The sequence below is a fragment of the Sclerotinia sclerotiorum genome, genomic scaffold (genome assembly GCF_000146945.2).
Source record: "Sclerotinia sclerotiorum 1980 UF-70 scaffold_24 genomic scaffold, whole genome shotgun sequence".
Classification (NCBI taxonomy): domain Eukaryota; kingdom Fungi; phylum Ascomycota; class Leotiomycetes; order Helotiales; family Sclerotiniaceae; genus Sclerotinia; species Sclerotinia sclerotiorum.
In genome coordinates, this window is record NW_001820812.1 from 160,250 (window position 1) to 177,932 (window position 17,683).

General features: G+C 41.6%; 8 protein-coding genes across 8 annotated transcripts; 4 read left to right on the top strand and 4 right to left on the bottom strand.

Moving 5' to 3' along the window:
• Positions 1 to 956: 956 nt before the first annotated feature.
• On the bottom strand, positions 957 to 2,853 carry SS1G_13241 (hypothetical protein; the record flags this gene model as incomplete). The annotated part of the gene is made up of 2 exons (XM_001585675.1): positions 957 to 1,185; positions 1,238 to 2,853. The coding sequence occupies 2 exons, from the start codon at positions 2,851 to 2,853 to the stop codon at positions 957 to 959; spliced, it is 1,845 nt and encodes a 614-aa protein (XP_001585725.1).
• A 1,585-nt stretch (positions 2,854 to 4,438) lies between these two features.
• Positions 4,439 to 4,767, top strand: SS1G_13242 (predicted protein; the record flags this gene model as incomplete). Its single annotated transcript, XM_001585676.1, has 2 exons — positions 4,439 to 4,478; positions 4,574 to 4,767. The coding sequence occupies 2 exons, from the start codon at positions 4,439 to 4,441 to the stop codon at positions 4,765 to 4,767; spliced, it is 234 nt and encodes a 77-aa protein (XP_001585726.1).
• A 504-nt stretch (positions 4,768 to 5,271) lies between these two features.
• On the top strand, positions 5,272 to 6,076 carry SS1G_13243 (predicted protein; the record flags this gene model as incomplete). The annotated part of the gene is made up of 3 exons (XM_001585677.1): positions 5,272 to 5,339; positions 5,390 to 5,932; positions 5,986 to 6,076. The coding sequence occupies 3 exons, from the start codon at positions 5,272 to 5,274 to the stop codon at positions 6,074 to 6,076; spliced, it is 702 nt and encodes a 233-aa protein (XP_001585727.1).
• Positions 6,077 to 6,754: 678 nt separating this feature from the next.
• Positions 6,755 to 6,985, top strand: SS1G_13244 (predicted protein; the record flags this gene model as incomplete). The annotated part of the gene is made up of 1 exon (XM_001585678.1): positions 6,755 to 6,985. The coding sequence occupies one exon, from the start codon at positions 6,755 to 6,757 to the stop codon at positions 6,983 to 6,985; it is 231 nt and encodes a 76-aa protein (XP_001585728.1).
• Positions 6,986 to 7,356: 371 nt separating this feature from the next.
• SS1G_13245 (predicted protein) lies at positions 7,357 to 8,500 on the bottom strand (the record flags this gene model as incomplete). Its single annotated transcript, XM_001585679.1, has 3 exons — positions 7,357 to 7,374; positions 7,655 to 7,860; positions 8,410 to 8,500. The coding sequence occupies 3 exons, from the start codon at positions 8,498 to 8,500 to the stop codon at positions 7,357 to 7,359; spliced, it is 315 nt and encodes a 104-aa protein (XP_001585729.1).
• A 1,511-nt stretch (positions 8,501 to 10,011) lies between these two features.
• SS1G_13246 (predicted protein) lies at positions 10,012 to 10,755 on the bottom strand (the record flags this gene model as incomplete). The annotated part of the gene is made up of 3 exons (XM_001585680.1): positions 10,012 to 10,104; positions 10,166 to 10,217; positions 10,712 to 10,755. The coding sequence occupies 3 exons, from the start codon at positions 10,753 to 10,755 to the stop codon at positions 10,012 to 10,014; spliced, it is 189 nt and encodes a 62-aa protein (XP_001585730.1).
• A 1,137-nt stretch (positions 10,756 to 11,892) lies between these two features.
• On the bottom strand, positions 11,893 to 12,840 carry SS1G_13247 (hypothetical protein; the record flags this gene model as incomplete). The annotated part of the gene is made up of 1 exon (XM_001585681.1): positions 11,893 to 12,840. The coding sequence occupies one exon, from the start codon at positions 12,838 to 12,840 to the stop codon at positions 11,893 to 11,895; it is 948 nt and encodes a 315-aa protein (XP_001585731.1).
• Positions 12,841 to 13,165: 325 nt separating this feature from the next.
• On the top strand, positions 13,166 to 15,850 carry SS1G_13248 (hypothetical protein; the record flags this gene model as incomplete). The annotated part of the gene is made up of 3 exons (XM_001585682.1): positions 13,166 to 13,174; positions 13,769 to 14,455; positions 14,801 to 15,850. The coding sequence occupies 3 exons, from the start codon at positions 13,166 to 13,168 to the stop codon at positions 15,848 to 15,850; spliced, it is 1,746 nt and encodes a 581-aa protein (XP_001585732.1).
• Between the last annotated feature and the right edge of the window lie 1,833 nt (positions 15,851 to 17,683).

Here is a 17,683-nt window from a genome sequence, read left to right on the forward strand (position 1 = left end):
GCAGATGGTTTTCAATATACACCAGGAAGTAGCGCGTATAATCCGAGTGAGTCGGGGAGTGATGTGAGTGGGGTTTTGGGGGGGAAAGTGTAGGTGTTTTTTTGTTTTTTTTGGGGGGGGGGGGGGAGTTGGATTTTTGATGAGGTTTTTAAGAGTTTTGTTTGAAGGAAGAGGGAAGGGGGTGGGTGAGGGGAGGGGGAGGAGAAATGGAGAGGAATGGATAGATGGATGTAAAGTTGAAGGTAAGAATTAGAGCTAGGATCAATAGCTGAAAATTGAGAAATCTGAGAAATTCAAGGAATTTGATAAACACCAAGTACTAGAGAGGAAAAACTGGCAGAAGAAAAGAAGAAGGGAATGGGATGGATGGGGAGATTTATATATATACATACTACGCTTTGCGCTCTTATTATTGTACGGTAAGATCTTACTATGCTATACTATAGGTTTATATATTTTGTTTTGTAAGAATACTTTTATATCTTCATATGAATTACATTATCACATCACATTAGATTAGATTAATTCATTTCTTTTCGTTTCATTTCATTTTATCATTATATTTTTATAAATACTTCCTCTCATACTTCTATACTACATAACAAGATAGAATAAATTATAAGATATGATTAATTCTCAGTAATTGGATTTCTAGATTCATATTCATATTCAAATTCAGATAAAATAATAAAATTATCTATTTCTATATTCACTAAATTCTACTTGACCATGCTCCACATCTATATCTCTTTTCTTGTCTTTTCTGCTCTACTTTATCTTCCTCACTCCTACCTCCACCTCAAGACCAAAAATATTTCCCCATCTTCAGCCCCTCCTACACTGTATATTCCCTCATCTACATCTTCATCTACTACTCCTTTAATCTCCCTCCTAGTACCCTTCCCACATGCTCACAAACACTCCTTCAACCCACCCACTCTACCTATTCTTATCCCCTAAGAATTAATCGTTTTCTTAATACTCTGCAAGTGACCCAACTTATGACCCTTAGCATTCTTCATCTGATCCTCTGGTACACCACCTGGTAAATCCGCTGTTGAGATTGTGGATGTTGATGGTGCGTTTGGGATATCATTGATACCATTTATTCCATCTACTCCATTGCTTCCATTGCCTCCATTCATTCCCTCCACTCCACCCATTCCATCATGATTCCCTACAACTCTATCCATCATGGTCAGTAAAAGACCATATCCACACCAAAAAATAAACTCACTTCCTCGCATCAACATCAGCATTCGAAGTCGTCGAAGTCGCCGTATCAAGTCCCTTGTTAAGGGCTTCCATAGTTGGTTCCGAAGCATTCTTTTCCGGCTTCGGTAAATTTGCAATATCCAACTCCAAATCCTCTTCTCCTGTCGGACTTGAAACCCTTAAACCTTCCTCCTCATTCTTTCTCTCTTCTTCCTTTTCCTTATCAGCCTCATTAATACTACTCGCCTTGCTAATTTCCGCACTAACCGGACTTTCCGTTCTCAATCCTAAATCCCTATCACCATGAGTAGGAGAGATTTCATTATCTCCCTTCCAATCTGCGGCTTGAACTTCTGGAACTGGAGCATTGACATCAGGTTCTTCAATTATACTTTCGCTTTTACCGTGGCCAGGTTCAGGATCATAAACTTTCCATACTACGGCTAGTTTATCTAGGGCTCGAGTTCCTTTGCGTGAAGATCCTTTAATTCCATCCATTTTGTCCCATTCAATTTCGAAAATCCCGCTTTCGGCTGCTTTACCATTATTTTCGGGTCCATTTCCTTCGAAATATGCATTAAACCATACATGAGCAACAGCAGTAACCATAGTCCATCCCATAGATGCTTTATTCCGTCTTTCGAAATCGATATTAACGTCACTAGTTGGAAGAATAACTCTTGTAGAAGGTTTGAAAATGACAGCTCCACCACCAGTTTCTGTATCCGTTTCCGATTCACTGGTATTTGGTTCCGAAGCTTGTGGTATTGGTTTTGTATTCTTTGGTTCTTCGATTCGATCTGGGTTTTTGGATGTCGCGATTTTATCTTGAATCCCGAATCCAGCCATATCAGATAATAAATTCTTGATTCCTCCACTTCCAGGTGTATTGCCTTCCACTACAACTCTTTCTTTCTTTGTAAAAACGTGGAATAATTTGATGGTTTTTCCTTCATCAACATATCCCTCAACTTGTACCTTAACACCATCTCTCAATCCCCAAACATGTACCTCCATAATCTCAATCTGTCGATCAATGTAATGTTTTCCAGAAGCTGTCCAACGATCCACATAACCAATCCATCTCAACTGACTCGGTATCGAAACACCTTGACCAAAACCGGGTCTCATTCTCCTTTCTGTAAATCGCGCAAGAGCTTCCGAAGCTTTCCATCCACACTCCGCGATCAAATAACTGCAAGCCATCGTCCCACTTCTCCCCTTCCCAGCCTTACAATGCACAACCACAACCTTCCCACCCTCTTTGTTGTCCTTCCCCTCCCCATCTCCCCTTCCCTCCAACCAGTTCCTCATACCCCCTACAATCCCCGGCACCAATTTAAACGGCGGCGGATGATGATCCGGCCACGGCCAATGTTTAACTCTACCCCTCACCTCCTCATCCGGATATCCCGTCCCTTCTGCCCTGAATTCCCATATCATCCATCCCTCCTTCCCATGTTTATAATCGAGGAATGTAACGAGTTGATCGAGAGGATTACGATATGCTCTTTGTGGATATGTGCCGCTGGGACCAGAAGTCGCGATTATATTTGGTGTTACGTAGCAGAGATCAAGTCCTGCTTCTGGATGTCGAGAACGAGGACCTGCGACGATTTGTCGAAGGAGTGATGCCATATTTGTGGGTGAGAATGGCAATTGTGATCTTGGTTGTAGTGTTTGAGTTTATTTGAAAGAAAGAATGTGGGATTTGTTAGGGGATTTGAGTGATGGATATAATAATTGTGTAGAACATTGTTCCTTGGAAAAGAGACAATATTGTAGAATGAGGATCATACAATATGAAATGATATCAGGCTGGAGGTTTGTTTGTTTGTTTGTGAATAGGGAGGAGCAAAAGCCATAATGACGTAGTTTTTTGGTGGTGGAGAAATCTTGGCCCGGGGAATTTCAAGTGTGGCTGTGCAAGCAACTTTTCTCCCCAAGACAGACTTGAATTGGAACTCAATGCGCGTGTCATCAAAAATTGTCTAACTTGGGAACTACAAGAAGATGCACAAGAAGTTTCTACTATTCTATCCTGCAGTATATGCTACCAACCCCCATGTTGTGACTATCTGGCGATACGACGGTTCAGTCTCGACAGACACCCCATAACCTCGGAGTAGCACCCCATAACCTCGGAGTAGCACCCCAGTCAACCTCACATCTCTGACACTCGAGCATAGTTTCTACCCTGGCGCCGAGGTATTAATCCGCTCAAGGGCCATCTATTTCCACGGCTAGTTCATTCGGGGCGTTTGGGTTGCCTGGTTGATTACACGAGTAGCCAGGTGAGGCTCAATGAAGAGCCAATGATTATAAGCACCAAGAGGCCAAGATGCCAATCAAGACTCTGCACATGGCACATTTCAGTCGAATACCTAATTGACAAGCGAAATTCTGTATGTCTGCAGAGGTATTGAGCCATAGGTTATCCCAGAAGCGATGCCCAATTCACCGATTTTGAGAAGTTTGAAGTTTCTCCCCTCAAATATCAACAAAAATGGAGACGTATGAAAAGTTCATTTAGACATAATAGCCATCTCTGGTTGTCAAACCTTCAACACTTTTCCTTTGCGGATTTTTTTCAACTTTCTAAAGAGTGAAGGCTTTTCCGCCAATTAGTATAGATTTGAACGAGCACGGTAGTCATCAAACAATTCCGAGCTGCAGGCTGCGCTCTATCGCTGAAAAGGAGGAAGATCGTAGTAGCTTTCCTCTTCCGCGGACGGCTCTTTTGACCTCAAATTCTTCCACTAACTCTGTATTTCATCATGTTTATTAGAGTAGTAGAATATGAACATCTATTCTATTCATATATTAGTCACAACATTAGCATACTTCTTCCAGCTCATCAAGGAATCACGGCAAGAGCCTCAGCATCATCAAAGTGACCTCCGCAAACACAAGGTCGGTTGCATCCAAAGCACCAATTTTCAAGCCGTTGGTATCACTCCGGTGATACTACTCGCATAGTACTATTGTATTAATTGTGATTTACGCATTTTTGATTGTTACACTACCTATAAAAAGAGGGAGTTATTTATATTGAAGAGGGAGGGGGTTAGAGTTCGCTAGTACAGCTCCCCATGTGAGGTTAGTCACATGACGTACAGACATAAACAATCCAATCATTACATCCAATATTATAAAAGAAAGAAGAGCTTTGGAGATATTTTAGATAATCTCCCATCCACGCATCAGAATGCTATATGCAAAAATGCCTTGGTTATCTTGTGTTACTGCTAAAGGGCGGAGAAGTAAGACGAATGTGATTAGATTACACGCCTTAATAAGCACATCCACACTTGGGGCGCAACTCGGGCGCACTCCGTACTACGAAGATCATATGTAGAGAGAAAATTTGAGCAGCAGAGTTTTAAGGAGGACGCAGGTATCACTGCATCGGATACTGGGGACGGCCAATTGATATTGCGCACCGAATTCTTCCGGAGGCTCTTTCTCATCAGATACAGTACAGTCATCTCCGAGTTCCAAACTTCCTCTCGAAGGGTTTGGGAGAGGCAAGGCTTTGACACCCAAGAATGACTTGACCTTCAGGATAACTTGTTCATCTGGACCGCTGCTTTTAGGGAGGGGATTATCATCACATTACAAGACGAAATAAAAAAGGATTCATCCAGCTGGGATTGGACGGGTTTTCTTCCCTAAATCTTTGCATCAGCTACTCTTGAGCTTTTATGGTGAGGAATGAACAGATTCAAATAACACGCTGCTCTGAAAATGATAGGTTAATATTGTACAGAAAACTAGGTTGTCGCTTGCTGATGTCCCGTTTAGATGAGTTGCATACATCCGATCAAATGAAAAGCCCTCCAATATCCTTGTCGGTCTTGGTCTCCATTTGGTGGTCAGATTTCCGCCCTCTTCTATTTGAGCCCTTCAGAAGGAGAATATAGATATGCAGCTCTCTCCCATCTCATTTCTCAAAAAAATTCGTGCTCAGTACGTCTATCGCCTGCCCCATTTCTCGAAACGACTCACCTCACACTTTTTGTGGCTGCATACGCCTTGAACACCTCCGCCAATAAAATGGAAAACGATGCACAAGACTCTATAGAAGGGCTGCATTCTGCTCGGAGCTTCACGGATGACTCCAGGTAAGTGACCCAAAAAAAAAGACGCGCTAATTTTAGGGCGCAAACTGTAGTGGCGCATGTCTACTTGATGAGCATTTTGAGCCTATTAAATCTCCAGCCGAAAATCGAACATATGACTCGGGTTCCGCTGCAGATTTTAATGAAAGTCTCTGGAAACAAAATAACCCTGAGCCTGTTGAACTTCAACCAGACAGGCAATCATACGACTCTGGTGCCGCTGCAGACTTTAATGCCGATCTATCGAGGCTTTGGGTTAATGGTGTTGATGCTTCGAACACATCAAGGTCATCTACTATACCAACTACGTCGGTTTGGAGCACTTCAAATGCTACCACCTCAATATCGGAGGCTGCTACTTATATTACCTTCAACATCAATCCCGGTTTCGATCCGTGCGATACCAAGAGATATCCCTCTTTGCAATGCGACCTCGTAACGTCGACTGGCAACCTCATGGCGGATGGTGACACTGATGAAGGCACGGTGGAAACATCGGAAACGACTCCGCTCGTCAACCACGGACCCCAGTCCGGTCATTCATCGCCTGCACTACCGCCTTCATATGGCTTCTCAGGACCGCTCTCAAGTACTGAGTAAGTAAATTCCGGTCAAATTCAAAGTTTTTTACTAATGACTGAAGTTTCAGATCTAAAAAGACTTCTGCCAAAGTGAGAATGGAGAGAGTGAGTTGCACCTGTCCAGAGTGCCACAGAACTTTCACCCGCCGAAATGAGTAACTAGTTAGCCTTCTAGAAACCGCGATAGCTTTCTATCGCCTGCCTCTTCTGTCCGTCCTCGCACTATGTAACGGGATGTATGACTAATTAAATATCATTCAAGCCTGAAGCGACATTTTAGGAACATTCATACCCAAGATTTCCGTACAACCTGTCCCGTTTATGGGTGTTATCGAACAAAGAATCCACTCAAGAGAAAAGACAAATTCATGGAACACTTCAGAAAACATAAAAATCCAGCAAATTTTCGATGCCTGGAGGAGACTTGCCAGTCTGGCCCCTTCGACATCGGCGGCTTAACTTATCATTTGGGTGAGCAACATTACAACCTGGATATTCAAACTAAAGAAAAAGTTGACTGGCTATCCAAAAAAAGCTTTGCATATCCGCTCGATTCCATTCTGGATTGGTCGTGTCCGTGGAGGGCTCTGCCCACTAGCACCAGTTGACTGTACGTATCGAGTGGCGACTAATGTCTGTGAAATCCGCCACATGTTAATGATGGGAGCGCATATACGTTCTCATGAACTTTCTGATCGTATGAAAGAAAAGCAGCTTCTACAGGCCTACTTTAGTAATGGATCAAGACAGTTGATGGACCCGGGGACGAAGAATTGCATGTTGTGTTTTTTCCAAGCCAGAGGTTATTATCACCGAGAGGTTCTATTCGCCCACTTGATGGCCGATCATCAAAAAGAAGATCGAGGTTCTGTTCTTAAAGACATTTTCTTTATCATTCGCACGTATTTAGAGGATTTGTCTTCTGAGAAACCCTGGAAGGATGTACGAGATTCAGTAGCACTCGCAAATGAGTGTAAGGCAGCCGGGATTCCTCCTTTTGGTTTCATTTATTCTTACGATTGGCTTTATGCTTATTTTGATAGTGATTCTATTAGTCTTTTTCATTGACAATTTTCTTTATTTTTGTTTTTTGATGTCTCTTCTTATTTTATCTCATTATTGGTGATTGTCTTCATGCTTATTTTGATGGTGGTTATCTGTGTTTTTTTTATTGACAATTTTCTCTATTTCTGTTTATTGATGGTTTCTTTTGAGAACACAACGGGATGGATACACGGAGGATTCAATAGTTTTTTTAGTAGTTAGCAATTTCCAATGTCACAATGCTTTCTTTAAGATTCGTTCCTTCATCATGATGACTATGAAATGTACTTGTTGGCACTTCGCAAAACATGCGCTGCCCACTATCTCAACGTTAAGCAGCAGATGATCTCAGCAATCTGAGGTATTTATTGCTATATATGCATCTACTACTTAAATCAATACTCCATGTGTGCCTACACTATTAGCAACAAATATTTTAAACTGTGAATTGGTATCTCGAGAAAGATCAAGCGATCAAAAGTGCCAAAGCAGTAGCGACAAAAATTAAAGAACAAGCAATACCAAGGAAGTAATCGCGGCCAGTTATAGCAAACGCTACATTAAGACGACCAGGGAGAACGCCACATGCAAAGCCGAGCTTGCATAAAAACTAAATCTGTACACGTTTCTCCTCTCTCGCCTGCGTTTCATCCTCTAGATCCAACAACCGAGACCCCAACCCCCTATCCTCACCACCAGACTTTCAGCTTCATTAACCAACCCCCAAGCATCTCTCTCCTTATTCTTACTCGCCACCTCCGCAGCCGCAAAAAAAGTATCCGTACTCCGCGGATTATTCCCAATAACTTGATAATACCAGCCACGATACTGATAATGATATCCGTCCGGACCCTCCAAAACTCTCCTCAACGCGGTTAATTCCCCAACTGCGTAGTTCACTATTTTGATTAAACTGTTGAACAATGTACATTGGGAAGAAATGAATGCTTGGTTGTTGTTCACTTGTCTCTTTGTTCTCGAATTTTTGTGTGGTGGTTTGGAGATGTTTGATATGGTGATTGATGCCAAAGAGGAAGGATAGGTCGATGTCGATGGTATTACAGAGCTTGGCGCTACGACCGGCCTCTGCAGTAGGCGTGAATATCTCGTATAGTCAGTCGTTGGTAATTGGATGTGAGCTCGAATAGTCGCTCTCGGAGCTCTTTTATCTCTATAGAGGTGATGTGGGCAAGAGGTACGGTGGTTGGTATTATTAATTGCTGCGGAGATGATTTGGAGTTGGTGGCGGGAGCTGCAGGAGTTATAGAAACTAGTACAGGTAGTCGCTGAGTAGAGTTAATGAGTGGAATTCTTGATGTTGCGTTATAAGGACTTGGAGTAGTACGTCTGATTATTTCTCTCCTCCCATTAATCGCATAGCTTTGAGGTCCACAGATATCTGAAGCGAGATCTTCGTGCCTATGCCGAAATGGAGAAATACCACTGACCGGAGGTAAAGGCTCTTCTGGAAGCTGTTGATACTGGAAAAGGTTGGGAAACTGGGAGTGGGGCGAAGGAGAGTTTTTTGGAAGATCTCATTGTTGATATGGAGGAGCTATGATGAGAGGTATGGTGTTTTGTGTAAATGATGATGGGACTCTCTTTATTCTAGGCCTTGTAAACACAGTTTCGGATGGTGTTGAAATTTTGATATATAATTTAGGGTATAAATAGGGGAATTGTGTGACATATAGAGTTGATTAGTCCGAGGAATTAAATAGAATTCTCTGCTGAATATGAGAAAGGAGCGTTGATAAACATACCTATATGCACAACTTGTCAATATCCTAAGAATTAAGAAAAAATACACTCTGGAGAAGTCCTATAATAGGTAACAAATTACAAAAATTGTCATTACCTTTTCGTAGATACTGTAGTAATGTGCGATTTTCGGAAAGCCTCGGGCAAAACTTCCCCAGCTATTCCTACTATGATGGTGAATCTCCCCATTAATGTTCAATAATCTTGATAATATTTATTAAGGAGTTAGGACGATAGTATATCTATATCTCAAGTGAAATGATACAGAAATGCTTAGTTATCGTGTCTTCTGGAATCGAGAAAGTTTTTGTTCAAAAGAATCTAGGTATTAAGATCTTTGTCGTCTAGAGTTGATGAGAAGCAATAATTGAGATATTAATAAAGAATATCTACAAGAGTTATATCGTTTGATGTGAATAAAAATGAGAGAGTTTCGAATCTTAGCAAGGAAGAAAACTAAAGACTAATAGTCTTGTCTAATGATAGTATGAAAAATCAAATACAATCTGGAAAGTCTATATGATATGAAGATTTCTCGTCTAATATTAGCGAGTAGTACGGTGTACCCCCTTTCAGGAAGAAATTGAAGTGTTTAAATTTGATTTTACCAGTAAGAGGAAAGTATTAGTCAAACTCAGGAATAATTCGTAATTTGAGGGATAATATCTCATCTTGAGATATAATAATAATGATGAATTTATGAAAAAGTTATAAAAGAAATTAGCTCTAATTATCTCGTCTAATATTTAACGAATATTTAAATATAATCTAATTAGATGATTAAAATGAGAATGTAATTTACATCCTTTATATTATTAAGAGTATCAAAGAGGAAGAGCAACAGTGTTTGTATTAATATATTCCGGAGCAATATCAGACCAGTGTAAATCTCCGCGGGAAAAATGAAAAGGCTGAGACCGGATAATATTATTCCCGGGTATTTGCCAGGTGTCTAATAATACCAGTTGTCAACAACGCCCATTCCCTAGCTTTTTGTCATTCATATTTATTCCGAATCCTTTAAAAATGTCAATCCTCTATCCCTTCTCTCTTTTTAGGCTTTGATATTCTACTCTGTTTATAATGGATGGCACATAGAACTCAATGGAGAGATACCTTTACTCTATTCATTTCGAAGATTCAAAGTAATTCTCATTATTACGTGACTTCTGATGTATATATCATGTAATCCTCACCATATTTCCTTCAATTTTAGAAAAAGCATATAAGCTTCATATCTCAGCTAGATGCTGCCGTCCTTCTGTGCCTAATCGTATTCATTTGAGTATTTAACCACTGTTTATTTCAATAACAACTCTTATCGGTCTCATTTTCCATTTGAATTTCCTCGATTCCTTATCTGCAAAAAGTTCATCCCGCCTCTAAACTTTTTTTTAAGTCACAATGACCTTTGTCCATCATTGATGACGACTTAAGACTTACGCTCCACATTCCACATATGACTTCCAAGGTTCTCATAGATGAACTTTTAAGTCTATTATTCCATACTTATCATAGAAGGTGAGATATTGATCTAATCACAAAGAGAAAAAAAGGTGAATGATAATTATAGAACGAGGAAGAAAGACAAGGTAAAATTTTAGAAAGATACTACCAAAACCCAATACCAACTAAAAGGGAAGCTTGAATTTTAAAACAAAAAGCAAAAGCTCAATAATATCTCTTCAAAGAGCAACATATTATTTCTCATAACAGCCCTTCTTGTTCCCGCAGCCCCCCTCTCTCCCGCCCCAATCTTACTCTCTATCTTTTGTTACCTAGGTATTGAACCCTTTGGTGACTGAAGTGATGAGACTTCACCACATTACCGCAAAATAGTAATTTCCCATAATAATATACAAGAGCACCAGGGTCCAGAACAGTCTCTCACAACAAAAACTATTAAAAAAGTATCTACCCTCCGACCTAAAAACAAACACCCATCCACTTAAGCAGTCTTCCAATCTTCTGCTATAAATAACCACATACCGTCCAGCCCTTCGATTCTCCAGTCTTTTGAATCCATCACACATCTATATAGAGACAAATCTCAACATATCCCATATCTAAAAGAACAAACTAAATTAATGACTAGCGATATGAACCCCGCCAACTCAAAATCAAGACTTCGATATATCTTCTTCTTTCTCCGTCCTGGACTACTTTATACTTTATCTTGAGGTTATATAGATTTCGTATATCATTTGAGACAGTACGTCTACCTGTTATCGTCTAGAGGTTGATTTATACCCGCAAAATAGGAAATTTATAAATACTAGAATAATAATACAATTCTTAATGACAACACCTTTGAACTTGGAAAACCTTTATATGCATTATTTTATAATGGTAATAATTATATACGACTGAAAAGAGAAGGCTCGAGGATAGTTAACTATAAGTACAGTAAAATAATTAAAACACTACAGCGATGAGAATATTCTCGCATATGAAGGAAACAGTCCTTACCAGTTTTATTTCTGCTCAAAACCAACATCTGTACACCATGCTGGATATTTTATTTATAGTCTTGTACTCAATGTCTGGGCAGAGGTTCTACAGTGAGTTGATAGATGATAAGAAGAGCGGTACTGGTAGGATATGCTAGGTAAGATGAAAAATCTTGAATCGTTCATTCCAGCAATAGCTTTATACCCCCAGATCATGGCAATGTAATTCATCCAATACATCTACCAGTATGCATAGTAGGTAAATGGGTGATAGGGTTTACTTTACCCTTCAACATCTGTAGGCAGCTAGTCTACCACAGCAGAGGTATTTGAGGCTGCTAAATTGGTCTAGAAGAAAATTTCGCTGCAGCACGTGGGAAAAGCATGCACGAGACGTTTCTACATTGATCAAGAGATTTTGTAGCTTGATGAAAAGGATCTAAAAGTTGATAAAGAGAAGAAAAGCAAAGGGATAAAAACAAGGTACATGTTAGACAGGGCAAAGGAGTGTCGAGCAACAATTTTGGCACGGTTCTGTTCATATCAATACTCTCAAAGGGTCGAAGAAGCAAGTTGATGATTTCGCGACGAGAATTTGAATCCCGAAGCCCAAATTGCTTTTGAAGGAGCAGAGAAACCCCAACCTAATTTGGGATTAGTATGGATTCGAAACAGTACTATGAGATTGGATATTGGCTGCAGAAACCTTCGGCAGCTAAATCAAATGTTTTGTTTATTCCAGCCGTCCAAACCAAGTATCCCGCCCTCAATTCTTAGGTCAATCGGCCATTTCCTTGCCGCCAGTATATCCAGGTCACTTCTCCAACCAGCTTCCCACATCTCTATTCCCGTCCATGCAATCATAGCCGCATTATCTGTACAGTACTTCGGAGGAGGGAATGACAAGCTCATACCCTTATGCCCCCAAGCATCTAACAGTGCCCTCAATATGTGCTTCAAATATTGATTTGCAGCAACACCCCCTGAGACAACGAGCGTTGTTATGTCTTTCAAATCCGCTGATTCAAGATTTAGAATCACTCTAGATGCAAGGTGTTCAAATGCTACTCGCATGGTTTCTTGGGCGAGTAATTTCCTTTCCACAACATTCATTTCCGGGTTTTGTTCTAGAATGCGTTTAACTTGACTACCGAGGCCCGAATACGAGAATGCCGAATTGTAAGCTCTTAATCCACCAGGACCCGGACTCATGTAAGGAGGCGTTAATCCCCAACCATAACTTGTTTGTCTTGTAATTTGTGCAATGTTCTTGAGAGAAGGCTCATAATTGTATGTAGGGTTGCTGTCTGGAAATGCGAATTCTTCCATGACGCGGCCATACATCACATCTGATGCGGAGTCAATCACTGAGGGCGGTAGAATATCCCTGGCTGTTTTATCAACCATATCTCCAACTGCAAGGTCTGAGGTTGTGGCTAGAATTTCGTGGTCACAAAGTTGGCGAGAATGAACGAGCATGGTATGTCCACCAGAGACCAGCAAAGAGAGGAATGGGTAGGCGGGGTCTTCTTCGTATTTACTATCTCCTTTCTTATTTGGCGCATTGAGCGCGGATACCATTCGTGGTGTCAAAGCATGAGCTTGCATATGGTTAACCCCTAGTAGAGGTACCTGCCATGCCACGGCCAATCCCTTCGCTGTATCCATGCCAGTTATAAGATTCGCTCGCATCCCCGGACCTCGTGTCACAGTTATAAAGTCTGGCTTTTTGTATAATTCAGATCCATGATGTGATGAGACAGCTATAGTATTCTCGAACGATGCGATTGTGGATTCTTGTCGAGGTAAACTCCGTACAGCTTCTTTCACCAATTGCGCCAGATTTTTCTGATGAGACTCATGTGCGGCAATTGGCCATACTCCCCCATATGATCTATTATCCGAAGTAATTTTGGAATTGAAATGTAGAGTGGCAGAATTGTTTTGATGTTTCTCTAAAATAGCAACACTCGTATCATCGCAGGATGTCTCGATGGCTAGAGTTAGCAGAGAGCGATTGAAAGTTTGACATGATAACTTTCTTGTGTTGGAAACACGCCTTGGGAGGAGACATAAGGACTTCATATGCAATCATACGAGATGGTATCTCAGGTCAATCATTGGAGAGGAAACAGCTCCGCGGTCTGTCTAGTGTTGTTACATGTAAGATAGGTATTATCAGTAGGAACAACTAATTCGAGGGAATTGAAATCTAAAACCACAAATCTTCAGCCACAGCAGGTTTAGTGTAGGTAGCTTCAGCCACACTTAAGGTTCTACGCCAACACCAAACTCTTTCAAAGTCCTTTCAACCAAAAAAAGTTCATACGTGGATCTGACCAAGGAATTAATTCTGTGGTATCAGTGGCGCAATTCAGCCTCTTTCAGCCTTGCTCAGAATGGGCCCAGAACAGATGCTCTGCAAGGTTTGGCCCTTTGAGATACCTCTCTACTCACACGCCATGATATTCTCATGTCATCATCAGTGTAAGTTTTTATGAAGTTGTCAAATTTTTTCTCAGTTTGAGCATGCTCAAGGTCAAACTACATTCTATACCCAACCAGGCTACACAACTACGATAGAACTGATCAACAGGTTATGATGCAGAGTGAGAAGCTTCCTTATCAACAAAACTTGAGCGATCCACTACCTCAGAATGAACAAGATGGTTTACGATCTAAGGCAAAGGCGAAAGCTAAACGGTTGTTGAGAATTGATGACGACGATTCTTCATCGGAAAATAATGAGGAAGAGCAGTTTTTCGATTCTGTAGTGGAGGAGATCCACCAGAGCCCTGCTTTCGACGCAGCCAAGGTGCTCAACACATCCAGCCTGGGAAATGGATCGCGAATAAAGAGAACCAAAAATATACTACAGGGAACTGCGGATGCTATCGTACATCCAGTCGCATCTATCAAATCGAAAGCTACGAAAAAAACCGCGGGAAAATTGGCCAAAAGTAGACCATATCTCTCAAATCAAGCAAAATTTGACTTCCTTGAAGCCCACGATGCATTACAACAGGCCAAGGATGACCAGCATAGTAGCGACGATGGGGGCGTGAATGAGGGCAATCTAGACAAAATCGACTACTACGAAAATAAGGTTCACACACTTGAGCGAGATAGGGAGGAAATACGAGTTGCTTGGGTCACCAATAGACATGTTCACCGTGTTCGCGTCGTTGACACAACACCTGCACCATTTCCATCCGATCAATATTTTGAGGCGCCAGACGATCATGGGTATGCGGAATTCAAATGGGAAAAATATATTGGATATGTGAGTCTGCACTCTTCACACAATTGCTATTTTCAAACTAAACAATGGATAGAAACTTCTCCATGGCTCACATAATTTCACGGCCCAGTATATTGATGATTTTGAAGAGCTTCCTTTTGATATAGACATCTTGCGTAAACACGTAGAAAGGCTCATTATAGTCAGCGCTTCACTGCAGGTGTTTGTGTTGGACATTAGGAGGATTTACAGGTGGGAGAACCCATGGCGAACATCTAGATGGTTGATATCGTATCTATTTCTTTGGTATAAATCATACATCATGTCATTCCTGGTAAGAGAGTTGTTTGCTTGGTCATAGAGTACTGCCTCTAAATTTCAGTTTAGTATGCGTACATCGTTTACGCAACTGCAAAGAACTACTACTACCCCTCAGTGTCCGCATTGCGCGAGGAAGTTTCGAGAAATATTGATCGAGGGGCGACGGCTTTGAAAGCTGGAGAGTTGATGGAAAAGCATGGAAACAAGCACTGGCTGGGGCCTCTTTTGGAACAGACCGGCCCATATTTACAAGTACAAATTGCGGATTTGGCCAACTTACTTGAGGTCTACGACAGTTTCTTTCATTTTCGCCGCCCTCAGAACACATTTTACTCTCTTTTCCTATTTCTGGCGGTTTTTCTCCTTAGTGTTTGTGCCTCCATTCAATTCACCATGAAAGTATTCTGGTTCGTGGTTGGTCTTGTATTTTTTGGTTGCTGGCCTATAAGCTCTTTATATCCCCAATACCGCCTGCTTGTTTCGCCGCTCAAGTGGGCTTTCTGGGATATTCCCACGTACTCAGAATGGTCTCTTCAGTATCTCCAAGAACGTGGATCTTCAACCTTAGAGAAAATCAACTCACAACCATCGAGGAATATAAATACTCGAGTCGGAGGTTCGGAGATCACGGTAAAGTCCGGGAGCCACAACGAAGATGATAACCCAACTGTTGGTTCGGAAAGTGTTCGCGGAGAGCGCCAAGATATTTTGTCATTCAATTGCACTTTGCATCACATTCCAGGACGTCTAATTCTCTCCACCAGCACCATTCGTTTTGAACCTTCGGTTCCAAACGTTCTGTCTCGCAAAACATTCGATAAACCGTACGGCGAATTAATTGAAATGTCCAAACGAGAGACCGAGGATATGCTACTGGCCCAACTGGCAAAAGCAACGATCGGAAGAGATAAACTGGAGTTGAAGTTTCGTGGGGAAGCTGGTAGTGACATGCAGGATGCATGTCAAAATGGGCACATAGTTGTGCTACTGGAGAATATTAAGGGAAGAGATAAGGCTTTCAATACTATCATAGCATTCAGCGGGGTAAGGTGGCAGTGCTTACAAAAGACACCGGGGAAACTTACTGGAAAGGAAAACCGATCATCGAACGCGTAGCCCTATTTAGCACTATCCACAGCAAAAAGAACGTCGGCGATCTCTTACGCATTGACTAATCATAACTCCGAAGTGGCTCAATAACGTCCCCCTTTTTTCTTCTTTTCTACAGTACACTAATACCTTATTTAACTTTCAACTACCATCGTTCGCAAGAATTGATATCCACACCCACATACACACAGGGAGAGACTCACAATCACATTCCTATGATTGGGCAATGATTGATTAGGCTCGTGACCTAATGCTTGTTGCTCATCAAACTGATACCTATGTGCCGAACACTCGATGGTCCGGCACTAACAATTGAAGTAATTTACCATAAAAATTGAAGTGATTCACCGGTTGAATTTGGATGGGTCGATCATACGGCAATGGTTTGAGGAATTCCAGTGATTCTATGGCAGGGATCGAAAAATAAACTTATGGAGTCAGGATCAGGAAGATCTTCGGGAATGCTTTGATTCGTTCAAAAACAAAGTTGTAAGCAAAATTACGACTGTTTTTCCAATCCCTGGGGGGAATCTAAAATGCCCCAGCTCAGTGGATTCTAATTAGGCCTAAAATTAAGTATCCCCTACTTGGTCTCACTGGGAGGTTTTTCTAAAAAAAATATAGGAGCTTCATACCTAGCAGCGATTTCAAAATTGAAATGAAGCAGTAACGAGGTCTGTTCACCCACCGGTATCTCCGTACGTACGGCGTCGCCATGACTGAAATTGCAGTTCCAACCAATTTTTGGGGAATTGAATCCGCTTTCTGGTTGTCAAGCTAGCCAAGCGTTTAACCCAGAAAGTATTTTGATGAAGGGTTGGACCCTGAGTCTGTGCCTCTAACGATCATTCTTCCTACGTTCTTCCTTGTGCCCCGGTCACATCCTCGTGGTGACATCCCGCCGAACAGCGCTGATATCCCGCTTTGTTTGATCGATCAGCCCCACTCTTTCTATTTTGGGTTAGACATCGATGGATCGCTGGGACCTAGCGTATAAAACTAGCACTAGCGAATATCTTGACAATGGCTCGCCCGTGACAATACGTATACGACCTCCAACTGGTTCATCACTGTCACGCCCGTGATTAGTTCATTCCAGGATTGGGATTCATATTAGACTTTGCGGCAATAAGTATTTCAGATAAAGATTTTGTTAACAATAACTGGAGACCAAGCGAGCTTGTGAAACTAATGGACAATTAAATCTACTCTTAATTAATTGTTCGGCCGTGTGTGTTGGAACGAGGTCTGAGGGCGAAATATCCCAAATAGTTGGGAATTGCGACATGACATCCATAAAGTCTGCCGTTCTCCACCTTCTATTGATATATCTCTGAAAAAAGGTAGGTTGTATTTGCTTTTGTGTTCACTCCTCCCGATTCAGTATGACTACACAAAGCGCTGCAGTCCCTAGGCAAAAAGCTGAGGCTGCTGAATACTCATTCGCCGAAGCTCTCTCGTTGAACTCCAAGGACTCTTTTCAACTCTTGCCTAAGGGGGTAGAACACAATCTATCATTATCTCCCAATAGTTCAAGCCCCAGTACCAATCACACCACCTACAGTATCTTTCCCGAAAGAACATTGACCGAAAGAACACTTCCAGAAAGAACGATTCCCAGGAACTTTGCGCCACCCCCGCAGCAAAAACAGATCATGGCACCACCTACGCAAAATCCAGCAAAATTCTCCAAGGCCCAGACACAGTGTTTACAGCTCTGCCTGAAGACAACCGCCCTCAGTGATCGCATCTCGGTTAGAATTTTGGAATACCTGACAACGGTGAAAGAGTTACCTCAAGGTTTTGACAGCCTTGCCCATGACTTTCTCGACACTTGCC